We start from the raw sequence: 27,546 nt of genomic DNA on the forward strand, positions 1-27,546 counted from the left end.
GGAGGTGCATGGTGTGGGGGAGTGAGCGAGACTTTGCTGCAGGGGCCGCAGGGGATGGGAGGGGAGAGAGAGAGAAATTAGGCAAGACTGGATGGGTGGGCATGGAAAGAGAGAGAGAGAAAGAGAGAGACAGAATGACAGGCTATACTGGAAAAAAAGGAGGGGGGAGAGACAGAGGGTATGGGCTGGGGGAGAGAGAAATTGGGCAGGACTGGATAGGTGGGGAGGGAGAGAGAAATGAAACAAGACTGGATGAGAGAGGAGGAAGAGAGAGAGTGACAGAGAGACGGGGCGATACTGAATAAGGGTGGGGGAGACAGAGGCTATGGGCTGGGGAGTGAGAGAAATTGGGCAAGACTGGATAAGTGTGGACCTAGGAGTCAACTTTTCAAAATGATTGGGGAATACTTATTACAATCTTATATCCCACAACTACCAACCAGTTCAGTGAGGGTTACAATCAAAGACATTGAAGCATTTCTCAAGAAGTTACTACTACTACTACTTAGCATTTCTATAGCGCTGCCAGGGTTACGCAGCGCTGTACAAGTTTAGACAAGGGGAAGGACAGTCCCTGCTCAAGAGAGCTTACAATCTAAAGTTACATACCAAACTCAACAGAATACATCAAATACAATAAAATCATAACAGTAATCATTCATGATTATAATACTTTGTAAAAAGAAAGGTTTTCAATAATTTTCAAAATAATTTATAGTTATCCAATTGCCTAAGATAAAGAGGCAACTTGTTCCAAAAAGTTGCAGCTTGATAAGAAAAAGACACCTTTAAGGGGATGAAAAGCCTTTACCTGTCTAACAGCAGGAAAAGCAAGTGAAAAATAATTTCTAGTTGCTCTTAAACCATTTCCATTTAAAAATGAGCAATGATCTGACAGATGTGCTGGAGCACCCCCATAAAGAATCTTAAATTCTAACCTGGCCTCCATTGGTAGCCAGTGTAGTTGTTTTATTAGTGGAGTAATTGACTCGTGTTTATGTGCCACAAAAACAACTTGTACAGCACGCTGGATCAGCTACTTGGGCCTGCAGCTCACTGACCCTGCGAGCTGAAGTGACTGCCAGCAAAAATTGGGCATTCCAGGTCAGGTACTTCAGATGACAAATGTTTCAAAAGGAGCTTTTATTAACTAGAGGCTGTACAGTGATGGGCTTTCCTCCTACATGATAATAAGCACTAAGACTCCAATGATCAGAAGCAAACGCGGGCGCTAGAGGCCAATCTTTATTTATTTATTTATTTATTAAACTTATTTCCTGCTTCAACCGGAGAGAGTAGTGGATGCTTGGAATGCCCTCCTGTGGGAGGTGGTGGAAATGAAAACAGTAACGAAATTCAAACATGCGTGGGATAAGCATAAAGGAATCCTGTGCAGAAGGAATGGATCCTCAGGAGCTTAGTCGAGATCGGGAGGCGGGGCTGGTGGTTGGGAGGCGGGGATAGTGCTGGGCAGACTTATACGGTTTGTGCCAGAGCCGGTGGTAGGAGGCAGGGATAGTGCTGGGCAGACTTATATGGTCTGTGCCAGAGCCGGTGGTGAGAGGCGGGGCTGGTGGTTGGGAGGCGGGGATAGTGCTGGGCAGACTTATACGGTCTGTGCCAGAGCCGGTGGTTGGGAGGCGGGGCTGGTGGTTGGGAGGCGGGGATAGTGCTGGGCAGACATATACGGTCAGTGCCCTGAAGAGCACAGGTACAAATCAAAGAAGGGTATACACAAAAAGTAGCACATACGAGTTGTCTTGTTGGGCAGACTGGATGGACCATACAGGTCTTTTTCTGCCGTCATCTACTATGTTACTATGTTAACCTAAGAAGGTAATAATATAACAATCACAATTAAAACAAATAACACAAACAATTACAATACCCACTATCCTCCAAAACAACAGCAAATGACAGTAAAAGTCCGGCTGCCAAATATTAAAAAGCCTGAACAAATAGGTGAGCCTTCAAAAACTTCTTGAAGTGGTCTACATTAGAGCAGCAGCACAGATGACCAGGCAGCAAATTTCACAACATGGAACCTGCAGCCAAAAAGGCTGTCACTCTTGTAACAGTATAGTGCATACTTATCAAAGTGGGAATGATATGATATGTGTGGGACCCATAACCACCCTTGCTGCTGCATTCTGCACTATCTGCTTTGCTTTGATTTTTGCAGCAGATAACCCCAAGTACAAAGAATTACAGTAATCTATACTCAATATCACCATACTTTGCACAACAGAACGAAAATCAGAAAACGCCAACTTTGGCTTCAAACGAGATAACAAACGTAATTGGGCAAATGATGTACAAATCACATGATTAGTCTGAGATTCCATAATAAAATGTACTAGGCACCTGCGTTTGCCCCCGCCCGATGATCAGAGCCAGCGAGCACGTGTTAACAACTCACTTGTCAGCTCTGAACGCAATGAGCATGCAAATGCATGCTAAACAGGGCATTACCTATTCCTCCCCAATGCTCAGCCGGCAGCTTGCCAAACATTGGTGCTGCTCCCGCAGCAAACCCTATGCCAGGGTTTGCGGAACATTGGAAAAGAATGGGGATCCATGTCCAGCATGCATTTACATGCTAGTAGGCCCCCCAAATCCCCACACACCCAGGCCCCCTAACCCCAATTTTCTATAGTGGCACGGTGGCCTTCTCCCTCCCCTCACCCCTCTGACATGAGGGCATGAGGGCTGGAAATCCAGTGGATCTTCAGCCCCCCCCCCTAACTCCCCACAACCAAAAAAAACCATCCCTGGTGGCCCAAGTGGGCTGCCAAGATAACTCCCCACCTGCCCTGATGGTCTAGCAGCCAACCCATCCCTCCCCTATCCCTCCGCTTTGGAGGAGGGAGTAGCATGGTGCCTGTCTGATAAGGTCCATCCTTAAAAACACTATTACTATATTTATCACCTCTCTCCCATCCCGTCTAGACTGAATAAGCTGAGATTGGGTGAACGTAAGTCATGAACTGCCAATGAAGTAGCTTTGGCCCCTTTAGTGGCACATTGGGTCAATAAATGTCAAATTATTGCTGATTTAAAATGGAGGGTGATTGATAAAATAGAGATGGGATGGGAGGGAGGGAGGTGATAAAGATTGACTGCTAAATTATAAAGAACAAAAATGTTTTTTCACTCTGAATACTATAACCCCACAGGGATTAAATATGGAAATTGATTGGGACTCTCTTACTTAAAAGCCTCCAATTGACAGTTAATATTAGTGTCAAGTGATTGTTCCTAAGAAAGAGGGCGACTCGAACGCTTTTAGTACTTGTGTTTTTAAGGGTGGACCTTATCAGGCAGGTGCCATTTTGAAAGCTTAAGGGAAAGCAGCGCACTTCACGATAAGAACAATGATTAAGATGTAGGATTAAGAAAGGATGTATTAATTATGGTTTTTATCTATGAAGTCTATTAATCAAGTCATTAATTTTATTGTTTGTAAGACTGAACCTTGAGGCAACATTTTCTGTGAAACATGGCCCATGTCGGCAGTCACAACTCCCTAGAGATAAGTTTGTTTTACCTATATTAACACTGAGTAGTTAAAAAAAAAAGCGAAGATACTTACCTGTAGCCATACGCGTAGTTTGACTGTTTTATTTGGGGGGGCAAGGGATGGGGCGGAGCATATTAGCATATTCATTTGCATATATACATATGCAAATGAATATGCTAATATGGAGGAAGGAAGGGAAAAAGAGCTGGCTTTTTGGGGGAATAACCATAATGAATATGTATGAGATATCAAGCCAGCTCTTTCTCCCTTCCTTCCTTCCTTCTTTCCTCCTTACCCAGCACTCCCTCTTCATCTCCAGTAGTATTTCCCGACCCCCTTTCCCATAGCATACCAGTGTTGACCTTAGAAATGCATAGGCTCTATATGTAGATCCTTCAAGAGGTAGTGTGTCGTGATTTAGGCTCTACACCCTTTCTGATGTTTTGGTGCCACCTCAGTAAGGCCAACACACAATCTCTCCACTGCAAAACGCTATACACAAACTTGTACAAAAACACACTCATATTCTTACTAAACCATAACAGCACTAATTCCAAGGACAGACTCAGCATGCAGCAATACCAGAAAAATTGAAACTTACATGCAAAATATCACAGATACACATTTCCAAAAGCTGACATATTCCAATTAATAAATTCTGAATAAAATACTTTTTTCTACCTTTGTTGTCTCATCATTTAGTTTTTCTATTCGCTTTGGTCCCAGTGTCTTCTGTTTTATGCAGTGCCTTCTTTATGCAGTAGCCCTGTCTCTACCCTTCCTCGAGTTTCAGTATCTGCCCTCAACGTGTCCCTCACCCCAATCTTCATCCTGTTATTCCTGTGTTTTTTGTTAATTCTCCCCTCTTCCAGCACCCTCTCTTTCTATTTCCTCCTTTCTATACAGCACCCTCTCTCCCTATTTTCACTCCTCTGACCAGTATATTCTCTTTCTCTCACCCTCTTCTGTCCAGCATATCCTCCTTCCCTTACTTCAATCCAGCATCCCTCCATGTCCCCTTCCCTTCCATGTCAGCTTCTCCATTATATCATTATTTCTCCTATGTCCAGCATATCCCCTCTTTGTCCCCATCCCCATACAATGTCTAGCACACCCCCCCCCCCCCCCCCATCATTTTCTTACCTCCCCATTTCCAGCATCTCCCCTGTCTTCTTACTCACCCTATGTCCATCATCTTCCAATATCCCTTTTTCCCTCCCAGCATTGTCCCTGTATGCCCTTATCCCCTCTCTGTCCAGCATTGTCCCTTTGTGTCCCTGTCTCTATGCTCCCTCAATGACCACAATCTCGCTTCTCTGTCTCCCTGACACTCTCTTTTCTCTTCCCTTCCTCCTACCATCCATTCTCCCTTCTTCCCTCCTACCAGCTAATCCACATCTAACAATCCCTTCTCCGCCCCAATCCATCACCTCTTCCTCTCTGTTCAATATCCCCCCCCCCCCCCAAAAAAAATATCCAGCACAGCAGACCTGCACCTCTCTCCCTCCATCCTGTAGATCCTCCTTCTGCCCTCCATTCACCCCTACCCACATGGTTCCATCACCTCGCTCCTCCCAAAGGTGCAGCTGAACAGTACCTCCATTTTTCTCCTTTTCTCACCCCCCCCCATCCCGGTTCCAGCATCTCTCCTTTTTTCTTCCTCCTCACTCACTTGCATTGATCGCTGCCGGTAGCGGCACTGCAGCCAGCCAGCAATAACAGCAGTCTGCCTCGGCCTTCCCTGCTACATGTCCCGCCTCCTCTGGTACAACTTCCTGTTCCGCATAGGCGGGACGTGTGGCAGGGAAGGCCGAGGCAGACTATTGTAATCGCTGCAGCGCCGCTACCAACAGCCCCTGGTACCGAAGTTGAAGCAGCGAACGGGCGGCCGGCAGTAGTAAAGGCAGCAAGTAGCAGACAGGCTCGACTCTGCTTTTTTGCCCTCTCTGCATCCCGCCTTCCTCTGATGTCATTTCCTTTCGGGCGGGACGCAGAGAGAGCAGGAAAGCGGAGTCGAGCCTGTCTGCTACTTGCTGCTTTTACTACTGCCGGCCACCCGTTCGCCGCTGCGGATCGTCGTCGTTTGGGGGGGGCAAAGCCCCCCCTCGCCCCCCCCCAGTCTACGCCCATGCCTGTAGCAGGTATTCTCCGAGGACAGCAGGCTGATTGCTCACATGTGAGTCAACATCCGCTTCGGCCCAGGAAACGGCAAATTTTTCAAAGCAAAAATAAAAAGTTTTGCCAGAGTCTTCTGGTGTGCGAACAGCACGCACCGCACAACTTCTCGCCTGTCGCGTGAGCGTGCCTCTTCAGTTTAATCAAAAAGCATAGAAACAAATTAACTGTCACGATTGTGGCCGTGACCCCTCTTTTGACTCACCTTATTTCTGCTGGTCAGCCCATGCGCTGGCTTCTATCTGCATTGTTGTGTTTGTCCTGTGTGTTCAAAGCCTCACTTTGATGTTCAGAGTGTAGGGTTTCTACTTCCTGTGTGTTTTCAAGCCTCATTTTGGCGTTCACAGTGTAGGGTTTCTACTACTGTGTGTTCAAGCCTCACTTTGGGTTCAGTGTATTTCCTGCCTCTGTCCTGTTTAAAAGGAAGTAGTGCACTTTCATTCAGGGCCTTTGCAATGCCAAAAGTCTCCAGGTTAGTCTGTGTGCAGTGTAGCACTTCTGTCTTGTTCTAGTCTGTGTGCCCGTGGGCACTTCTGTTTAGATTTCTTGTTGCCTTGTTCTAGTCTGTGTGCCTGTGGGCACTTCTGTGTCGTTTTCTTAATTTGTGTGCCTGTGTGCACTTCTGCCTTTAGCCTTAGTTCTGTTGTTTGTCTGTGTGGGTCAGCTTTATGTTCTGCCTAGTCTGCCTTGCTTGCTGTAGTCCCCTTTACCTTAGCTTCACTCATAGTTCTGTTGTTTGTCTATGTGGGTCAGCTTTGTATCCTGCTTGTGTCTGCCCCGTTTGTCTTCAGCTCCAGTCCCCTTCCTGCTTGTCTCTGCCCTGTTTACTTTTAGCTTCTGTTCCAGCAAAGCTTGTTTGAAAATCCTGAATCTTGCTTGAGTATCCTGAATTCCGTTCCAGACAAGCCAAGCTTGTTCCTGAATCTAGTTCCAGTCCAGTCAAGCCAAGCTTGTTCCTGAATCCAGTTCCAGTCCAGTCAAGCCCAGCTTGTTCCAGAATCCGGTTCCAGTCCAGTGAAGCCCAGCTTGTTCCAGTATCTAGTTCCAGTCCAGCTAGGCCTAGTCCGTTCCAGAATCCAGTTCCAGTCAAGCCAAGATTGTTCCAGAATCCAGTTCCAGTCCAGTCTAGCCAAGTCCGTTCCAGAATCCAGTTCCGGTCCAGCCAAGCCACGTCCGTTCCAGTCTCCTGTTGTTCCAGTCTGTCTGTTCCAGCCCTGCCTGTCTACAGCTCCAGTCCTGTTAGTCCAGTCTCGGTTGGGGGATTTTGCCTCCTGATGCCGCTCGTCGACAGTAGGCCAAGGGCTCACGTTGTTTCAGAGTCCGTGACTGTTTGCGCAAAGCCTGGGATCGTGACACTAACAACAACTCCAAAGAGGAGGTGAGCGGGTTTTGGGAGAACAATCAGCCTGCTGTCCTCAGAGAATACCTGTACAAGTAAGTACCTTTGCTTTTCTCCGAGGCTTGTTCTCATATGTGGGGTATCCTTAGCATCCAAGCTCACTCAAAACAATGCACATTGGTCAATTGGGCCTCGCAACGGTGAGGACATAACATAGATTGACCTGAAACCATAAACAATTAACTGAGAGTGCAGCCTGGAATAGAACAAAAGTGGGTCTAGGGGGGTGGAGTTGGATTCTAAACCCCGAACAGATTCTGCAGCACTGACTGCCCAAACTGACTGTTGCATCAGGTATCCTGCTGAAGGCAGTAGTGAGATGTGAATGTGTGGACTGACGACCACGTTGCAGCCTTGCAAAACTCTTCAATGGAGGCTGAGTTTAAGTGAGTCATTGTCGCAGCCATGGCTCTAACATTGTGAGCTGTGACATGGCCCTCCAGAGTCAGACCAGCTTGGGCATAAGTGAAGGAAATGCAATCTGCTAGCCAATTGGAGATTGTGCGTTTTCCGATGGCGACTCCCCTCCTGTTGGAATCTAAAGAAACAAACAACTGGGCAGACTGTCTGAAGGGCTTTGTCTGCTCCATGTAAAAGCCAATGCTCTCTTGCAGTCCAAGGTATGCAAACTGCTTTCACCAGGGTGGGTATGAGGGCAGGGAAAAAATGCTGGCAAGACATTTGACTGGTTGAGATGGAACTCTACGACACCACCTTAGGTAGGAACTTAGGGTGCATGCAGAGGACTACTCTGTTGTGATGAAATTTGATATAAGGTGCATGCACTACTAAGGCTCTGAAGCTCACTGACCCCACGAGCTGAAGTAACAGCCACCAAGAAAACACCTTCCAGATGAAGTACTTCAGATGGCAGGAATTCAGTGGCTCAAAAGGAGCTTTCATCAGCTGGGTAAGGACGACATTGAGATCCCATGACACTGGTGGAGGTTTGACCATGGGCTTTGACAAAAGCAAACCTCTCATAAAGCGAACAACTAAAGGCTGTCCAGAAATAGGCTTACCCTCTACACGACGATGATAAGCACTAATTGCACTAAGATGAACCCTTACGGAGTCGGTCTTGAAACCAGACACTGACAAGTGTAGAAGGTATTCAAGCAGGGTCTGTGTAGGACAAGAAAGAGGATCTAGGGCCTTGCTGACACACCAGACAGCAAACCTCCTCCATTTGAAAGAATAACACCTTTTCATGGAATCTTTTCTGTAAGCAAGCAAGACTCGGGAGACACCCTCTGAAAGATCCAAGGAGGCAAATTCTAAGCTCTCAACATCCAGGCCGTGAGAGCCAGAAACTGGAGGTTGGAATGTAGAAGCGACCCTTCATTCTGGGTGATGAGGGTTGGAAAACATTCCAATATCCACGGTTCCTCGGAGGACAACTCCAGAAGAAGAGGGAACCAGATCTGATGAGGCCAGAAGGGAGCAATCAGAATCATGGTTCTGCAGTCTTGTTTGAGTTTCAGCAAAGTCTTCCCTACTAGAGGTATGGTAGGATACGCATATAATGAAGGAGAAAGGCATCTGACGCTAGTCTGTCATGGGCCTGAAGCCTGGAACAGAACTGAGGGACCTTGTGATTGGATTGAGTGTCCACCAAGGGGGTGCCCCATACTCAGAAGATCTTGCGAGCTACCCCAATGTTCAGCAACCACTCGTGAGGTTGCATCATCCTGCTCAACCTGTAGGCCAGACTGTTGTTTACGCCTGCCAGGTATGTGGCTTGGAGAAAACATGCCATGATGGCATGCCCAAAGCCACATCTGGATGGCTTCCTGACACAGAGGGCAAGATCCGGTGCCCCCCAGCTTGTTGGTGTAATACATGGCAACCTGACTGTCTGAATCAAAATGATTTGGTTGGACAGCTGATCTTTGAAAGCCTTCAGAGCGTTCCAGATCGCTCGCAATTCCAGGAAATTGATCTGAAGACCTTTTTCCTGAAAGGACCAGGATCCTTGAGTGTGAAGCCCCTCTATATGAGCACCCCACTCTAGGAGGGATGCATCCGTCAGTACTTTTTGAGGCTGAGGAATTTGGAATGGATGTCCCAAGGTCAAATTGGATTGAATCGTCCACCACTGCAGAGAATTCCTCTAGACTCTCTGCAGCTTGATACCACTGGAAAGCTAGGGTCCATTGAGCTGATCTCATGTGTAGACGTGCCATGGGAGTCACATGAAGTGTGGAGGTCATGTGCCCCAGGAGTCTCAACATCTGCCGAGCCATGATCTGTTGAGACGTTTGAACTATGGACACCAGAGACAGGAGGTTGTCTGCCCTTGTCTTGGGAAGATAAGCTGGAGCTGTCCTAGTGTTCAACAGAGCTCCAATGTATTCCAACTTTTATAAGTATATAAGTATTGCCATACTGGGAAAGACCAAAGGTCCATCAAGCCCAGCATCCTGTTTCCAACAGTGGCCAATCCAGGTCACAAATACCTGGCAAGATCCCAAAAAAGTACAAAACATTTTATACTGCTTACCCCAGAAATAGTGGATTTTCCCATTTAATAATGGTCTATGGACTTACCTTTAGGAAGCCGTCCAAACCTTTTTAAAACTCTGCTAAGCTAACCGCCTTTACCACATTCTCTGGCAATGAATTCCAGAGTTTAATTACACGTTGAGTGAAGAAAAATTTTCTCCAATTCGTTTAAATTTACTACATTGTAGCTTCATTGCATGCCCCTAGTCCTAGTATTTTTGGAAAGCATAAACAGACGCTTCACATCTACCCATTCAACTCACTCATTATTTTATAGACCTCTATCATATCTCCCCTCAGCCGCCTTTTCTCCAAGCTGAAGAGCCCTACCCGCTTTAGCCTTTCCTCATAGGGAAGTCGTCCCATCCCCTTTATCATTTTCGTCGCCCTTCTCTGCACCTTTTCTAATTCCACTATATCTTTTTTGAGATGCGGTGACCAGAATTGAACACAATATTTGAGGTGCGGTCACACCATGAAGCGATACAAAGTCATTATAACCTCCTCATTTTTGTTTTCCATTCCTTTCCTAATAATACCTAACATTCTATTTGCTTAGCCGCAGCCGCACACTGAGCAGAAGGTTTCAACGTATCATCAACGACGACACCTAGATCCCTTTCTTGGTCCGTGACTCCTAACGTGGAACCTTGCATGACGTAGCTATAATTCGGGTTCCTCTTTCCCACATGCATCACTTTGCACTTGCTCACATTAAACGTCATCTGCCATTTAGACGCCCAGTCTCCCAGTCTCTTAAGGTCCTCTTGTAATTTTTCACAATCCTCCCGCAATTTAATGACTTTGAATAACTTTGTGTCATTAGAAAATTTAATTACCTCACTAGTTACTCCCATCTCTAGGTCATTTATAAATATGTTAAAAAGCAGCGGTCCGAGCACAGAGCCCTGGGGAACCACACTAAATACCCTTCTCCATTGAGAAAACTGACCATTTAACCCTACTCTCTGTTTTCTATCTTTTAACCAGTTTTTAATCCACAATAGAACACTACCTCCTATCCCATGACTCTCCAATTTCCTCTGGAGTCTTTCATGAAGAACTTTGTCAAACGCCTTCTGAAAATCCAGATACACAAAACCAACCAGCTCACCTTTATCCACATGTTTGTTCACCCCTTCAAAGAAATGTAGTAGATTGGTGAGGTAAGATTTCCCTTCACTAAATCCATGTTGACTTTGTCTCATTAATCCATGCTTTTGAATATGCTCTGTAATTTTGTTCTTAATAATAGTCTCTACCATTTTGCCCGGCACCGATGTCAGACTCACCGGTGTATAATTTTCCGGATCTCCTCTGGATTCTTTTTTTAAAAATCGGCGTTACATTGGCCACCCTCCAATCTTCTGGTACCACACTCGATTTTAAGGATAAATTACATATTTCTAACAGTAGCTCCGCAAGCTCATTTTTCAGTTCTATCAGTACTCTCAGATGAATACCATCTGGTCCAGGAGATTTGCTACTCTTCAGTTTGTAGAACTGCCCCGTTACATCCTCCAGGTTTATAGATTATTCATTAAGTTTCTCTGACTCGTCAGCTTCGAATACCATTTCTGGCACCGGTATCCCACCCAAATCTTCCTCGGTGAAGACCGAAGCAAAGAATTCATTTAATCTCTCCGCTATGGCTTTGTCTTCCCTGATCGCCCCCTTTTACCTCCTCGGTCATCTAGCGGTCCAACCGATTCTTTTGCTGGCTTTCTGCTTTTAATATACCTTAAAAAATTTTACTATGTTTTTTTGCCTCCAACGCAATCTTTTTTTCGAAGTCCCTCTTAGCCTTCCTCACGCTTTGCATTTGACTTGACATTCCTTATGCTGTTTCTTATTATTTTCAGTCAGTTCCTTCTTCCATTTTCTGAAGGATTTTCTTTTATTTATTTATTTATTGCATTTGTATCCCACCTTAATCCCTCTAATAGCTTCCTTCACCTCACTATTTAACCACGCCGGCTATCGTTTGGTCTTCCGTCCTCCTTTTTTAATACATGGAATATATTTGGCCTGGGCTTCCAGGATGGTGTTTTTGAACAGCATCCGCACTTGATGTAAATTTTTGACCCTCGCAGTCGCTCCTCCAAGTTTTTTCTTCACTGTTCTTCTCATTTTATCATAGTCTCCTTTTTTAAAGTTAAACGCTAACGTATTTGATTTCCTATGTAGACTTACTTCAAAGCTAATATCAAATCCGATCATATTATGATCACTGTTATCAAGCGGCCCCAGCACCATTACCTACCGCACCTGATCATGTGCTCCACTAAGGACTAGGTCTAGAATTTTTCCTTCTCTCGTCGGCTCCTGTATCAGCTGCTCCATAAGTACATAAGTACATAAGTACATAAGTAGTGCCATACTGGGAAAGACCAAAGGTCCATCTAGCCCAGCATCCTGTCACCGACAGTGGCCAATCCAGGTCAAGGGCACCTGGCACGCTCCCCAAACGTAAAAACATTCCAGACAAGTTATACCTAAAAATGAGGAATTTTTCCAGTCCATTTAATAGCGGTCTATGGACTTGTCCTTTAGGAATCTATCTAACCCCTTTTTAAACTCCGTCAAGCTAACCGCCCGTACCACGTTCTCCGGCAATGAATTCCAGAGTCTAATTACACGTTGGGTGAAGAAAAATTTTCTCCGATTCGTTTTAAATTTACCACACTGTAGCTTCAACTCATGCCCTCTAGTCCTAGTATTTTTGGATAGCGTGAACAGTCGCTTCACATCCACCCGATCCATTCCACTCATTATTTTATACACTTCTATCATATCTCCCCTCAGCCGTCTCTTCTCCAAGCTGAAAAGCCCTAGCCTTCTCAGCCTCTCTTCATAGGAAAGTCGTCCATCCCCACTATCATTTTCGTCGCCCTTCGCTGTACCTTTTCCAATTCTACTATATCTTTTTGAGATACGGAGACCAGTACTGAACACAATACTCCAGGTGCGGTCGCACCATGGAGCGATACAACGGCATTATAACATCCGCACACCTGGACTCCATACCCTTCTTAATAACACCCAACATTCTATTCGCTTTTCCTAGCCGCAGCAGCACACTGAGCAGAAGGTTTCAGCGTATCATCGACGACGACACCCAGATCCCTTTCTTGATCCGTAACTCCTAACGCGGAACCTTGCAAGACGTAGCTATAATTCGGGTTCCTCTTACCCACATGCATCACTTTGCACTTGTCAACATTGAACTTCATCTGCCACTTGCACGCCCATTCTCCCAGTCTCGCAAGGTCCTCCTGTAATCGTTCACATTCCTCCTGCGACTTGACGACCCTGAATAATTTTGTGTCATCGGCGAATTTAATTACCTCACTAGTTATTCCCATCTCTAGGTCATTTATAAATACATTAAAAAGCAACGGACCCAGCACAGACCCCTGCGGGACCCCACTAACTACCCTCCTCCACTGAGAATACTGGCCACGCAATCCTACTCTCTGCTTCCTATCTTTCAACCAGTTCTTAATCCATAATAATACCCTACCTCCGATTCCATGACTCTGCAATTTCTTCAGGAGTCTTTCGTGCGGCACTTTGTCAAACGCCTTCTGAAAATCCAGATATACAATATCAACCGGCTCCCCATTGTCCACATGTTTGCTTACCCCCTCAAAAAAATGCATTAGATTGGTGAGGCAAGACTTCCCTTCACTAAATCCGTGCTGACTTTGTCTCATCAGTCCATGTTTTTGTATATGCTCTGCAATTTTATTCTTAATAATAGCCTCCACCATCTTGCCCGGCACCGACGTCAGACTCACCGGTCTATAATTTCCCGGATCTCCTCTGGAACCTTTCTTAAAAATCGGAGTAACATTGGCTACCCTCCAGTCTTCCGGTATTACACTCGATTTTAGGGACAGATTGCATATTTCTAACAGTAGCTCCGCAAGTTCATTTTTTAGTTCTATTAATACTCTGGGATGAATACCATCAGGTCCCGGTGATTTACTACTCTTCAGCTTGCTGAACTGACCCATTACATCCTCCAAGGTTACAGAGAATTTGTTTAGTTTCTCCGACTCCCCCGCTTCAAATATTCTTTCCGGCACCGGTGTCCCCCCCAAATCCTCCTCGGTGAAGACCGAAGCAAAGAATTCATTTAATTTCTCCGCTACGGCTTTGTCCTCCTTGATCGCCCCTTTAACACCATTTTCGTCCAGCGGCCCAACCGACTCTTTGGCCGGTTTTCCTGCTTTTAATGTATCTAAAAAAGTTTTTACTATGTATTTTTGCTTCCAACGCTAATTTCTTCTCAAAGTCCTTTTTTGCCCTCCTTATCTCCGCTTTGCATTTGGCTTGGCATTCCTTATGATCTATCCTGTTACTTTCAGTTGGTTCTCTTCTCCACTTTCTGAAGGATTGTTTTTTGGCTCTAATGATTTCCTTTATCTTACTGTTTAGCCACGCCGGCTGACGTTTAGTCTTTTTTCCCTTTTTTCTAATACGTGGAATATATTTGTCCTGAACCTCCAGGGATGGTGTTTTTAAACAGCATCCACGCCTGATGCAAGTTTTTTACTCTGCGAGCTGCTCCTTTCAGTCTTTTTTTCACCATTTTTCTCATTTTGTCGTAATCACCCTTTCTATAGTTAAACGCTAGCGTACTTGATTTCCTAGTTTCACTTCCTTCAATGCCAATATCAAAACCGATCATATTATGATCACTGTTATCAAGCGGCCCTCGTATCGTTACCCCCTGCACTAGATCATGAGCACCACTAAGGACTAAGTCTAGTATTTTTCCTTCTCTTGTCGGCTCCTGAACTAGCTGTTCCATGAAGCTGTCCTTGATTTCATCAAGAAATCTTATGTCCCTTGCGTGTACAGATGTTACATTACCCCAGTCTATATGCGGGTAATTGAAATCCCCCATTATTATTGTGTTGCCCAGTTTGTTTGCGTCCCTGATTTCCTTTAACATTTCCGCATCCGTCTGTTCGTCCTGGCCAGGCGGACGGTAGTACACTCCTATCACTATCCTTTTCCCCTTTGCACATGGAATTTCAATCCACAGTGATTCCAAGGAGTGTTTTGCTTCCTGCAGAATTTTCAATCTATTTGATTCAAGGCTCTCGTTAATATACAATGCTACCCCTCCACCAATCCGATTCACCCTATCACTACGATATAATTTGTACCCCGGTATGACAGTGTCCCACTGGTTATCCTCCTTCCACCAGGTCTCAGAGATGCCTATTATATCTAATTTTTCATTTAGTGCAATATATTCTAACTCCCCCATCTTATTTCTTAGGCTCCTGGCATTCGCATATAGACATTTCAAACTATGTTTGTTGTTCCTAAGTACATCATGCTTAGTACTTGACAGTATTAATTGGCAATCTTTTGTCTGATTTTTATTGTTATTTAAAGATACCCGATCTACTACAATCTCTTTTGCAACCTCACTATCAGGATACTCTATCTTCCCTGTTATGGTGATATCTTTGAAAGATACCTTATCCCGAACCATGCTCTTTTGAGCGACTGTCCGCCTTCCCCCCATTTCTAGTTTAAAAGCTCCATAAAGCTGTCCTTGATTTCATCAAGGAATTTTACCTCCCTAGCATGCCCCGATGTTACATTTATCCAGTCAATATCTGGGTAATTGAAATCACCCATTATTATTGTGTTGCCCAGTTTGTTTGCGTCCCTAATTTCCTTTAACATTTCTGCATCCATCTGTTCACCCTGGCCAGGCGGACGGTAGTACTCTCCTATCACTATCCTTTTCCCCTTTACACATGGAATTTCAATCCACAGTGATTCCAAGAAATGTTTTGTTTCCTGCAGAATTTTCACTCTATTTGATTCAAGGCTCTTGTTAATATACAATGCTACCCCTCCACCAATTCGATCCACCCTATCACTACGATATAATTTGTATCCCGGTATGACAGTGTCCCACTGGTTATCCTCCTTCCACCAGGTCTCAGAGATGCCTATTATATCTATTTTTTCATTTAGTGCAATATATTCTAACTCTCCCATCTTATTTCTTAGGCTCCTAGCATTCGCATATAGACATTTCAAACTATGTTTGTTGTTCCTATTTACATCATGCTCAGTACTTGACAGTATTAATTTGCAATCTTTTGTCTGATTTTTTTATTTTTATTTAAGGACACCTGATCTACTACGGTCTCTTTTGCAACCTCACTATCAGGATACCCTATCTTCCCTGTTTTGCTGATACCTTTGGAAGATACCTTATCCCGAAACATGCGCTTTTGAGTGACTGTCGGCCTTCCCCCTGTTTCTAGTTTAAAAGCTGCTCTATCTCCTTTTTAATTGCCGATGCCAGCAGCCTGGTCCCACCCTGGTTAAGGTGGAGCCCATCATTTCGGAATAGGCTCCCCCTTCCCCAGAATGTTGCCCAGTTCCTAACAAATCTAAAACCCTCCTCTCTGCACCATCGTCTCATCCATGAATTGAGACTCCGGAGCTCTGCCTGTCTCTTGGGCCCTGTGCGTGGAACGAGTAGCTTTTCAGAAAATGCTACCCTAGAGGATCTGGATTTGAGCTTTCTACCTAAGAGCCTAAATTTGGCTTCCAGAAACTCTCACCCACATTTTCCTATGTCATTGGTACCCACATGTACTAAGACAGTGACGCTTGAGGTCCGCCACCTTCGCACCAGGCAGGCAAGTCACCAGGCAATCCTCACATCCACCAGCCACCCAGCTATCTATATGCCTATTGATCAAATCACCAACTACAACAGCTGTCCTAACCGTTCCGTCCCAGGCAGCACTTGGAAACATATTCTCGGTGCGAGAGGATAGTACATCCCTTGGTGGGTAGGTCCTGGCTACAGGAGTACTTCCTATTTCACCAGGGTGATGCTCTCCTTCTAGGAGACCTCCCTCCTCCAAGGTAGTACAGGGGCTACCAGACTGGAAGTGGGACTTCTCTACAACATCCCTGTAGGTCTCCTCTATGTACCTCTCTATCTCTCTCAGCTCCACCAAGTCTGCTACTCTAGCCTCAAGAGAACGGACACATTCTCTGAGAGCTAGGAGCTCTTTGCATCGGGCACACACATATGACATCTCACCAACTGGAAGATAATCATACATGTGACACTCAATGCAAAAGACTGGATAGCACCCCTCTCACTGCTGGACTGCTTAGTGTTTTTTAGTTTTTCAATAATTTAAAAGTTGCTACAGTATTAAGGATATTAGCCTAACATAAAAGTGTTTTTTAGTTTATATAGTATATTGTATGATTTATTTAGTGTTTCCTTCTTAGATGGTAATGAAATGTATTTAAAACTTTGTAAGAGCACTCCTTGCTTGTTACCCTAATTACAATAACTATAAATGAACTGGGGTGAGATGGGACTTGGAGTAATTGATCACGAACCCCAGTAGTTCCAGCACCTGAATAGTCATTCGCATGGACTGTAGAGCGCCTGCCTTCGAGGTGCTCTTCACCAGCCAATCGTCGAGATAAGGGAACACATGCACTCCCAGTCTGAGTAGCGATGCTACTACTACGCTAGGCACATTGTGAACACTCTGGGCGCAGACGCCAGACCAACGGGCAGTACACGGTACTGAAAGTGCTGTGTTCCCAGCCAAAATTGAAGATACTTCCTGTGAGCTGGGAGTATTGAAATGTGTGTGTAAGCATCCTTTAAGTCCAGAAAGCATAGCCAATCATTTTCTTGAATCATGGGAAGAAGGGTGCCTAGGGAAACCATCCTGAACTTTTGGACAAGAAATTTGTTCAGGGCCTTCAGGTCTAGGATGGGACGCATCCCTCCCCCCCCCCCCCCCCCCCATCTTTTTCTGAACAAGGAAGTACCTGGAATAGAATCCCAGCCCTTCTTCCCCTGGTGGAACGGGTTTGACCGCTTGGGCCTTCAGAAGGGTAGAGAGTTCCTCTGCAAGTATCTGTTTGTGCTGGCCTTGCTGAGTTTAAAGGGGGTCTGGACAGATTCCTGAAGAAAAAGTCCATTGATCATTATTAAATTTGGGGGTTTTGCCAGGTTCTTGGGGCCTGGATTAGCCGCTTTCGGAGACGGAGTGCTGGGCTTGGTGGACCTGGGGCTGAGCCTGGGAAGGCTGTCGAGAAGCAGGAGTGTATCTAGGATAGGAATAGGGAGCACTCCTTCCCTTCAAAATACCTCCTAGATGAAGAGGTAGTAGCAGAAGACGCCCGGTGGGAGAGAGAATCCATAGCATCATTATGCTTCTTAATCTGATCAACAAGATCCTCTACTTTTTCACCGAAAAGGTTGTCCCCCCCAGCAAGGAACATCCACCATTCGCTGCTGGACTGAATGATTCAGGTCAGAGACACACAGCCATGAGAGTCTACGCATCACTATACCTTGAGAAGCGATCTTGGATGCTACATCAAAAATGTTGAACGTACCCCTGGCGAGGAATTTTCGACACGCTTTCTGCTGCCTGACCACCTGGTGAAAAGGCTCGGCTTGCTCTGGAGGTAGTGCATCAACCAAGCTAAGCAGTTGCCTTATCGAGTCCCACAAATGAACGCTCGTGAAGAGCTGATATGACTGAATCTTGGCAGCGAGCATAGCGGCCTGATACATCTTCCTCCCAAAAGAATCAAGAGTTCTAGCTTCTCTGCCTAGGAGGCATCGAAGCATAGTCTCTAGTACTCCTGTCTCTCTTGAGGGCGGAATCCACCACCATAGAATTTTGGGGTAACTGAGACCTCATCAATCCAGGTTCACCATGGATCCAATACTAGGATTCAGCTTTCTTGGGGACCACAGGGCCAGACAGAGGGGCCGACCAGTTTCGAATAAGGACTTCCTTCAGTACCTTATGCAGAGGGACTGTCACAGCTGCTTTAGGTGGAGAAGAATAGTCCAGTACTTCGAGCATCTCAGTCCTGGGCTCATCCTCAACCTCCACAGGGAAGGGAATAGCCATAGCCATTTCCCTGACAAAAGAGGAAAAGGTGGAGGCAGTCTCCTCTTTGGTGGAGGGGAAGGTTCAGAGGGAATCCCATAGGACTCATCAGAAGAAAAGTACCTGGGATCTTCCTCTGACTCCCACAAACGCTCCTGCTCAGTATCGGATAAGACCACTATTAAGGTGTCACAGTCGTGCCCAGGTTTCAGGCTCTCAGTCATCTCGCCCCCTGGTGGCCAGACCTGGTGGCTGCATTGGATTGTCTGTGTGCTGTTTCCCGTTCCAGACTTCAGCCCAGTCCAGTCCAGGTCTTGTTTGAGCCTGCACAGCACCCGTAGCTGCCTTGTGATTGCTGCAGCTAAATCTCAGCTGTTGCGGGCTTATTAGCCATTTGGAAACTCTCTGCTTTGCCTTTGCATCGCCTAAGGCCCTGGTTTGTTGGTACTTGTTGCACTTCTGCCTAGTCCAGTTTATAGTCTGTATTCTTGTCTGATTCTAGTTTAGTCTTGGTTTAGCTTCTTGTTCTGTATTGCTTGTTGCCCAGTCTTGTTTCTTGTTTGTATGTCTTTGTCTAGTGCTTGGTTGCCTGTGATTCTTGTTCAGTGGCTGCCTGGCAGCTTTCAGTTCTGTCCCTTGTCTTTCTGAGAGTCCTAGTCTAGTATTCTGCCTAGCCTCCCTGTGTGTATCCTGCTGGTATCCAGTTCTGGCCCTGTCCGGTAAGTCCTGCCGGCCACCTGCACTCAGGGGCTCAACTCCTGAGGAACGGTGGTCAAGCTCAGGTGAAGTCTAGCTGGCCCTGTCAGAGTTCTGCCTTATCCCTGTGTGGGGTGGTTTTGCCTGCCACTGCCGCTCCTCGGCAGTGGCCCAAGGGCTCAAGATCCTAGTTCCTGCTTTTTGAAAACGTGACATAAGGTACTCCGACACTAAACCTGCCTTGACGCCAAGGAACGATGTCCTTGATGGCAATGTCGAGAGGCTGATACCCGGTCTGACTGCGGCGAAACTCCCTCCACCAACGTCGAAGGGGAGTCGACCTGGGTGGCAGCCGACGTCGATGCAACAGGCGGCACCGCGGTCGGGGACCTCACCGCAGGAGAAGGGCCATACACCGCTGCAGCATATGGTACAGAAGGTGCAAGCACCCCGACACTGAAGCTGACTGTCGTAGCAGTCCCTTCAGAAGTTCTGGAAACAAGGCCTGGATGCGCTCGTTGAGAGCTGCCATCGGAGAAGGCTGCAAGGTCGGTGGAACAGTCGGTGTCAGAATCCGTGGAGGCTCGGGAGCAGGTACCAGGCTGATAGGAGACCGACGCATCGGCACCTCCTGTATCGAAGGGGAGCGATCCTCTTGGCACCGACGCTTCTCGGGTGCCGACTCCCTCGACACCCCAGAGCTCCCGGAACCGTATGTCGAAGGGGAACGATGATGTTTCTTCGCCTTCGCTCGACGCCCATCATCAAGACTCCTCGGTACCGACGAGGAGGACGTGGAATCCTCACGTCTCCTCAGGGCCGGGTCCAACGAAGGTCGGTCCCGGGGGACCTGCATAACAGGAGGCCTCGAGGCAGGTGGAGACCCACTCGACGCCTCACTGCTCCCAGCGCGAGTTAGTCTCTCAGCAGCCATTACCTCTCCTCCCGACGTCGATGCTCCTTTTGATGTCGACGCCGCTGATCTTGGTACTGATGTTGATGTCAACGTCAAAGGACCAGACCAAGCCCCAAAAGCTTTTCTCGTTGGGCTTCTCGAGATGCTTTGGTCCGTTTCTTCATACAAAGACACAGACTACAAGCGGCTGGGCTATGGTCGGGCCCAAGGCACTGGATAGATCAGGCGTGGGTTGGTCCAGTTGCACCAAGAACAATGTTTGAAGCCGCTGGGTGTCTTCAATGACATGGAAGGGAAAATGGCTTTGGCGAAATCAAAAGACGCGATTGTGCCTGTTAAAGAAAAAGGGGCACACAAAAAAATAAGGGAATAACCCAACCGCGTGGCCAAAGGAAACTTGAAAAGGGGACAAAACTAAAAATACACTACAGGATACTGTTTTTATTTATTTATTGCATTTGTATCCCACATTTTCCCACCTTTTTGCAGGCTCAATGTGGCTTAGGAGTAAAAAGCGAATAGTCGCGAAGACTCTTTCCTGGGCCTGAGAGGAGCGCAGAAAAAACCTACCACACCTCAACGATGAGAAAATAATACTGAAGAGGCACACTCACGCGACAGGCGGGAAGTCGTCCGCGCATGCGCAGTGCACGCTGTTCGCGCGCCAAAAGACTCTGGCAAAACTTTTTATTTTTGCTGGGAAAAATTTGCCATTTCCTGGGCCGATGCGGACGTCGACCCGCATGTAAGAACAAGCAGCCTGCTTGTCCTTGGAGAATATATAGTATTATAAGAAGTCATAATAAAGAGCCAGTGACGATTGCAGTGAACAACGGAGGTGAGTTCCCCGTGTGAACAGAGTCACCAGCTGAGGCTATCCGCCTTATTTTCGAAAGAGAAAGACGCCCATATTTTGACCCAAATTGGGAGATGGGCGTCTTTCTCCCGTGGACGGCCAAATCAGTATAATCGAAAGCCGATTTTGGGCATCTTCAACTGCACTCCGTCGCGGGAAACGGCCAAAGTTGACGGGGACGTGTCAGAGGCGAGGTGAAGGCGGGACTGGGGCGTGTTATTGGCCGAACAGAAATGGGCGGCTTTCGCCAATAATGGAAAAAAATAGCCGTTTTTTAGCGAGAATTTAAGTCACTTTTTTTGGACCCTTTTTTTTCATGAACAAGTCCCCAAAAAGTGCCCTAAATGACCAGATGACCACCGGAGGGAATCGGGGATGACCTCCCCTGACTCCCCCAGTGGTCACTAACCCCCTCCCACCAAAAAAAAAAAGAACTTTAACAACTTTTTTTCCCAGCCTGTATTCCAGTCTCAAATGTCATACTCAGCTCCATTACAGCAGTATGCAGGTCCCTGGAGCAGTTGTTAGTGGGTGCAGTGGACTTCAGCCAGGCGGACCCAGGCCCATCCCCCCCTACCTGTTACACTTGTGCTGGTTAATGCTGAGCCCTCCAAAAAAACCCCAAAACCCACTGTACCACATGTAGGTGCCTTCCTTCACCCCTTAGCGCTATGGTAATGGTGTAGACTTGTGGGCAGTGGGTTTTGGGGGGATTTGGGGGGCTCAGCACACAAGGGAAGGGTGCTATGCACCTGGGAGCTCTTTACTGTTTTTTGTTAATTTGTAAACGTGCCCCCTAGGGTGCCCAGTTGGTGTCCTGGCATGTGAGGGGGACCAGTGCACTACGAATCCTGGCCCTCCCACGACCTAATGCCTTGGATTTGTCGTTTTTGAGATGGGCGCCTTCGTTTTCCATTATCGCTGAAAACCGATAGCATCCAGCTGAAAAAACGACCAACTCCTAGGCATTTGCCCCGCATAACCCGTATTATCGGAAAAAAGAGTGGGCGCCCATCTTTTTTCGAAATACAGGTGTCCGTTCACGGAAATAGGCGCCCACGGATATAGGCGCCCATGGAGATGGGTGTTTGCGTTCGATTATGCCCCTCCACGTAGAGTAGTATTCCTGATCAACAAGAACAAACTGTTGCATTGCTTTAAAGAATGTTTGTGCAGCACTGGGATAGTTTTAGTATGTTTGATTTGAATACCCCCCACTAGAAGATTCAGACTATTTTAAGTGTGGTAACTATTTGTGATTCTGCCAGGTACTGGTAACCTGAATTGACCACTGTTGGAAGCAGGATGCTGGACTAGATGGACCATTGGCCTAACCCAGTATGTTCTTATGTTCTTGCGCTTATTAACCTGCTCAGATCAATTTGTACTTCATTCTGTATCTTAGTTCCTGTCATTGAACTGTTTAGAGACAGTGAATTTTTCACACAGAATCTATCTACTGTTGGATCCACAAAAATGTCACTTTTTTTCCATCCTTTACTGAATATTTTATAAACCAGATCATTACCGGATCAAGCTGATATCTGGGACTCTGTACTTTTAAAAAACAATTTGGTAGCTCCCATTAAGAAAAAAAACCCTGTTCAAAACATAGAAGTAACCCTTGGTTTCATGACAGGTTGAGGTTACTTAAGAGACAATAAGATGTCAGGAAAGAATGTGGCATAAATATCAAACACCAGTTATGTTGTTCATGCAGGAGTTGCATTATCTATATAATATATAAATTAAAAAGCAAAAAGATTTTGTTTTTGGAGGTTATGGGTACAGCTAATATCCAGCACAAAAATAATTTTCTATTACAAATACGCTAATAAAAGTAATAGTGGTCCCATCACGATCTCATCATTGGCAGATGATATAGCAGATTCTTTTTCCTTCAAGGCAGCAAAACTGTGTGCTTCTGTTTTGCTTGTTGAAGCTGAGCACATTGACTTGCAGGGTAAAGATCAGATTCTGGGCACCATTACCCCTTTGCAGGATTTGAAGAATGATTTGGTAGCTATAGATACTGATAGTGCATTCCTGCAACTTCCTGGTACTCTTTTCAGGCTATTACATTATCCTTTCTATCAAAATTGCTATTGTCTATGACCGTTGCTTATTGTCAACTGAACTCTTTACCCTCTAGTTGGATTGAGATTCCATTATATGGATTACTTCTCTTAGTTTTATAATGACTACTCAGTCTATCGACTAGATTAGTCCCATACTCTTGCAATAGTGCAGAAGGTGGTGGTCAAACAATTGAATAGTTTTGTTAATACTGCTTAATATTTTACATCCACAAAATCAGGTTTTCATGCAGGCCATAGCACAATCCTCACTGCCTTAGAGGCCCATTTACTAAGCTGCGTAGGCAAGTACATGCATCCTACATGCATCAATCTTGAACTACCGCCTGGCTACGGCAAGGCCTGGGCAGTAATTTCATTTTTTACGCGCATCCACTAGGCGCGCAGGAAAATTTCTAACACGTGGCGCTAACCAGGCGGTAACAGGCATTTTATGTGCGTAGACCATTACCGCCTGGTTAACACATGAAAATTTACAGCTAGGTCAATGAGTGGCGATAAGGTTTCAGGTCTAAAATAGATGCACAACAATTTTTATTTTGCCACATGTCCATTTTCGTCTAAAAAAAACCCCCAGGCCTTTTTTGCAGGCATGCTGAAAAATGGACCTGCGCGCGTCCAATACATGCATTTACACTAGCACATGCCATTTTTCGGAGCACCTTAGTAAAAGAACCCCTTAGTGAGCTATATAATACCCTGGATAGTGGACAAGTTGTTCTAGCAGTTTCTCTAGACCTAGCATCTGCTTTTCATATAGTGGACCATGATCTCTTGTTGCTGAGATTGAACTTTATTGGTATAGGTGGTACAGTACTACAATGGTTTAAATAATTTCTAACAGATCATACGTTGTAATTACCTTAGGCTAATCTCTGTCTAAAACACATCAGTTAGGCTGTAGGGTCCCTCAAGGCTTGCATTATCCCCTATCCTGTTCAATATTATCTTGAGCCCATTAGCAACAATTATTCAAGATCATAGACTTAGTGCTTATTTTTAAGCAGATGACATGCTTTTGGTTCCCAAAATGTCTTTAATTACAGCGGATTTAACACCTCTAACTGTTTAGATGCAGTACTTACTTGGCTTACTGACCATCATCTACAATTAAATGTTTTGAAAACTACTGTGTGTTGGATTAGTGGGAAACCTTATCATTCATCTCAGTTTCCAATTTTGTTTAATGTTCCTTTGGTGGTGTTAGATACCTTTAAATATCTGGGTGTACTCAATGACCAAGAAGAGAAACAGAAAAAGAACAAAAACATTCTGCAGAGAACAGAAACAGCAAAAATACAGAGATGGCCAGGGAGATAATGATGTCAATGGAACCACACTCTGATTATTAATTCTATTGTTGACCTGACATGGCCAAGTGCCAGCAAGTGCCTGCATCAGGGGTTCATGTTTTTTAATGTGAGTGAACATGTGTTCACAAACCTTAACCTACAGCATTCAAAATGGCATTGAAACAGAAGGTCTTCACTAATTCACTCATTTGTAGTCTGCTACATTGTAAGTTGTATTGTAGAAAACCACTGGCATCATATCTATGTTATCTGAATGTTCTAATGCGTGCTTATTAGATGTTTCATTAGTATTATACTGACATTGTATTATATCTTTGTTATTTGAATTTCAGTGCTGATAAATGTGTATATTTTTGATACTGTTTCATGTTAGTCCTATTATTGGGTTTCAATCTGCTGTTTTCAAGTTTACCTCATTTATTGTATTTATGTTTATATTTGGTCATTTTGTGATGCAGTTAACAAGACTGTAAGTTTTATGTCAAACTGTACCTGCTGTACATCACCTTGGGTGAATCTCTTTATAAACATGGTTAATAAATCCCAATACATAAATAATAAATAAATAGATAGATAAAGGATCTCGCTAGTGGTTCCCACACAGCAATGCTGATGAACCCCATTCAAGGTGAATGTGCTTTGTCGGCTTTACTGCACCAGGGACCTCTAGCACAGTTTCATAACAGAGGCCCATAGATATATAGATATGTATTATATTACAATCTTGATTGCTACATCCAAAAAGAAGGTATAGAAAGTTTTGAAAAAATAGTGCTCAGGTGCTCTGATAGCACTTACATGGGTATGTGCCCACATGCATGCTTAAGTGCTAGTATTGTAAACATCTGAATGCATAACATGCATGTAAATGTACGCACCTAGGTTATAGAATTGCCCTTAATGTGTATAAAAGTATGCACAATGTTCAACATTCATACTTTTAGCTGTATTGCTTTGAGGCATCAAAAGAAAGAACTTTTGAAAGCTGACAAGTTCTTTCTCACAAAATTATGTGTGCTGTTTCCAATGGAAAAACTATCTACAGAGAAAGCAAGTATAAATCCCATGTTTTGGTTATTGGTAAAAATACCACACTAAAGATCAAATTACCCACAAATTTTTAAACAAAATGGGTAGTATAGATTATTTAATCCTATAGGTAAAAACATTTTATAACTTTAGTCTGATACTTGGGCAGGAAGGGGAGGAGGTGTATACATAGGATATAACTTGCCCCACCTACATACATACACCTTGAAGATTTATCCTACTTGGCTGTTTCATTCCTGAGCTTCCAACATGTTCTTAGTTTCTTATCACCACATAAGCTTATGCTCAATTACCCACATAAATGTTAAATTAAATCATATGTAGGTGCCAGCTCAACAGCTCAGTGGAAGTGCAGTATGTGCCAGGATTCAGCTGTAGGATTGTGTTTGAAATCATCTCCCACACCATGAGTAAGTTCATAACACAGCCTGCATTCCTGAAGTAGTCACTGTTTGCTGCCTATGCCCAATAAAAGAAAGGAGACACAGAAAGAGAAATACCAGGTCGGCAAGATTGAAGGCCAATACTATTTCGAGGCTTATGCTGGCAAAATATAAATCAGGCCAAAAAATAACTAAATAAGTAACATATGCCATGTTGTATACATTTTAAATTTTTGGCATATTCAACTTAAAATATTAAGAAAATGATGAGAATTATAGGATGGAGCTATTATCCATATGAAAGAAGATCATAACTTACTGTCTGAGATTTTCAATGATTTTTTCCATTGCATCCTCCCAACAATAAGCTTTCACTGACTGTATGTTCTCAATTACTTCTGAGGTGATAACTAGCCTTTCGTTGATTTTTCCTGCCCTTCTGTCTCTGTAAAAAATAACACACCATGTCAGTTTTACATTAGATTATGCTATTGAATGAACAGAAATGGTATGAGCTAGAATAACAAAGGAAATTAATTTTGACGGCTTGCATGTTCATTCTTAAAAGTGTAAGTCAACAGTATCATTAAGAAAATATAGCTTTTTTTGTTAAGTTCTTCATTATTATTATTTGTTACATTTGTATCCCATATTTTCCCACCTTTTGCAGGCTCAATGTGCCTTACATATAACCGTTAACGGCGTTAGTCGATTACAGTCTGAACAAATACATGGTATGAATGAATACAAAGTAATATTGTAGTAGAATGAGGTATATGTAAGGTAGTTACATGTATGGTAGGTGCGGTTGGGGGGGACGTTAGAGAGGGAAAGGGGGAAGAAGAGTCAGATAATGTCCGTTACGGTCTTTGGTTACATTATGTCGCATGTGACCAGGTAATTTTATGTTGGGTTGGTGGGGTATGCTCTTTTGAAATAAAGATTTTACATTAATACTTGCTTCATAAAGATTATGGGGGCAATTCTATAAAGTGGCACCTAGAGACAGGTACCACTAACATGTGCCAAAGGCACCGTAATATTGACAGGCAGCCGTGTGCATTAGATGCTCTTCTATAAAGGTAGCACTTAAAAGCAATAGAGCATAACTGCAAGTAGGGTGTACACATGGACAAAGCACGGGCATGCCATGAGCATGTCTCCCAGATATGCATGTAGTTTACAGAATACTATAAACTACACGTTACCTGGCATACCTAGGCATGGCAACTTACACCTGCCATTGACATGGCATAAGAAGGCGCGAGTACACATGGGCTCACTAATGCCAACCTTATGATACAATTCTATAACAATTTTGGTGCCAATATAGCATTATAGAACTGGCACTAAAAGCATAGCATTAAGCACCAATTTATAGAATTGCCCTTTATAGAATTTCTAGCTGCCTAATATTTGCCATGATGAAAGATTCTCCCACTTCCTGATCGAAAGGTCATGCACTGCATTTGGCTGCAGCATAACAGAATAAAAGGTAAGAGGTAAGTCAGTCAAATTTTATTAGCTGGACATTGCCTTGTGTTTTCCAATAACGCTAAGAAAGATGTCTACTACTGAACTTATGCATCATATGATGATCTCAAGTAACATTCACTTTAGAAGAATGAATTTTTGGAAGTATTTTGGTTATGCTATGGCCTATGTAGTAAAGTTCAAATTAAAAAACGTTTTAGAACACACATT

At 44.6% G+C, this 27,546-nt stretch overlaps 1 protein-coding gene across 1 annotated transcript in view; it reads right to left on the reverse strand.

The window, feature by feature from the left end:
• Positions 1–27,546, reverse strand: part of CFTR (CF transmembrane conductance regulator) — a 442,294-nt gene that overhangs the window by 310,579 nt on the left and 104,169 nt on the right. Inside the window, exon 7 of the mRNA XM_030216424.1 lies at positions 26,162–26,287. Within this exon, the coding sequence (XP_030072284.1) occupies positions 26,162–26,287 (126 nt within the window). The remainder of the gene's footprint in view (positions 1–26,161; positions 26,288–27,546) is intronic.

This window comes from Microcaecilia unicolor, chromosome 10 (genome assembly GCF_901765095.1).
Source record: "Microcaecilia unicolor chromosome 10, aMicUni1.1, whole genome shotgun sequence".
Lineage (NCBI taxonomy): Eukaryota > Metazoa > Chordata > Amphibia > Gymnophiona > Siphonopidae > Microcaecilia > Microcaecilia unicolor.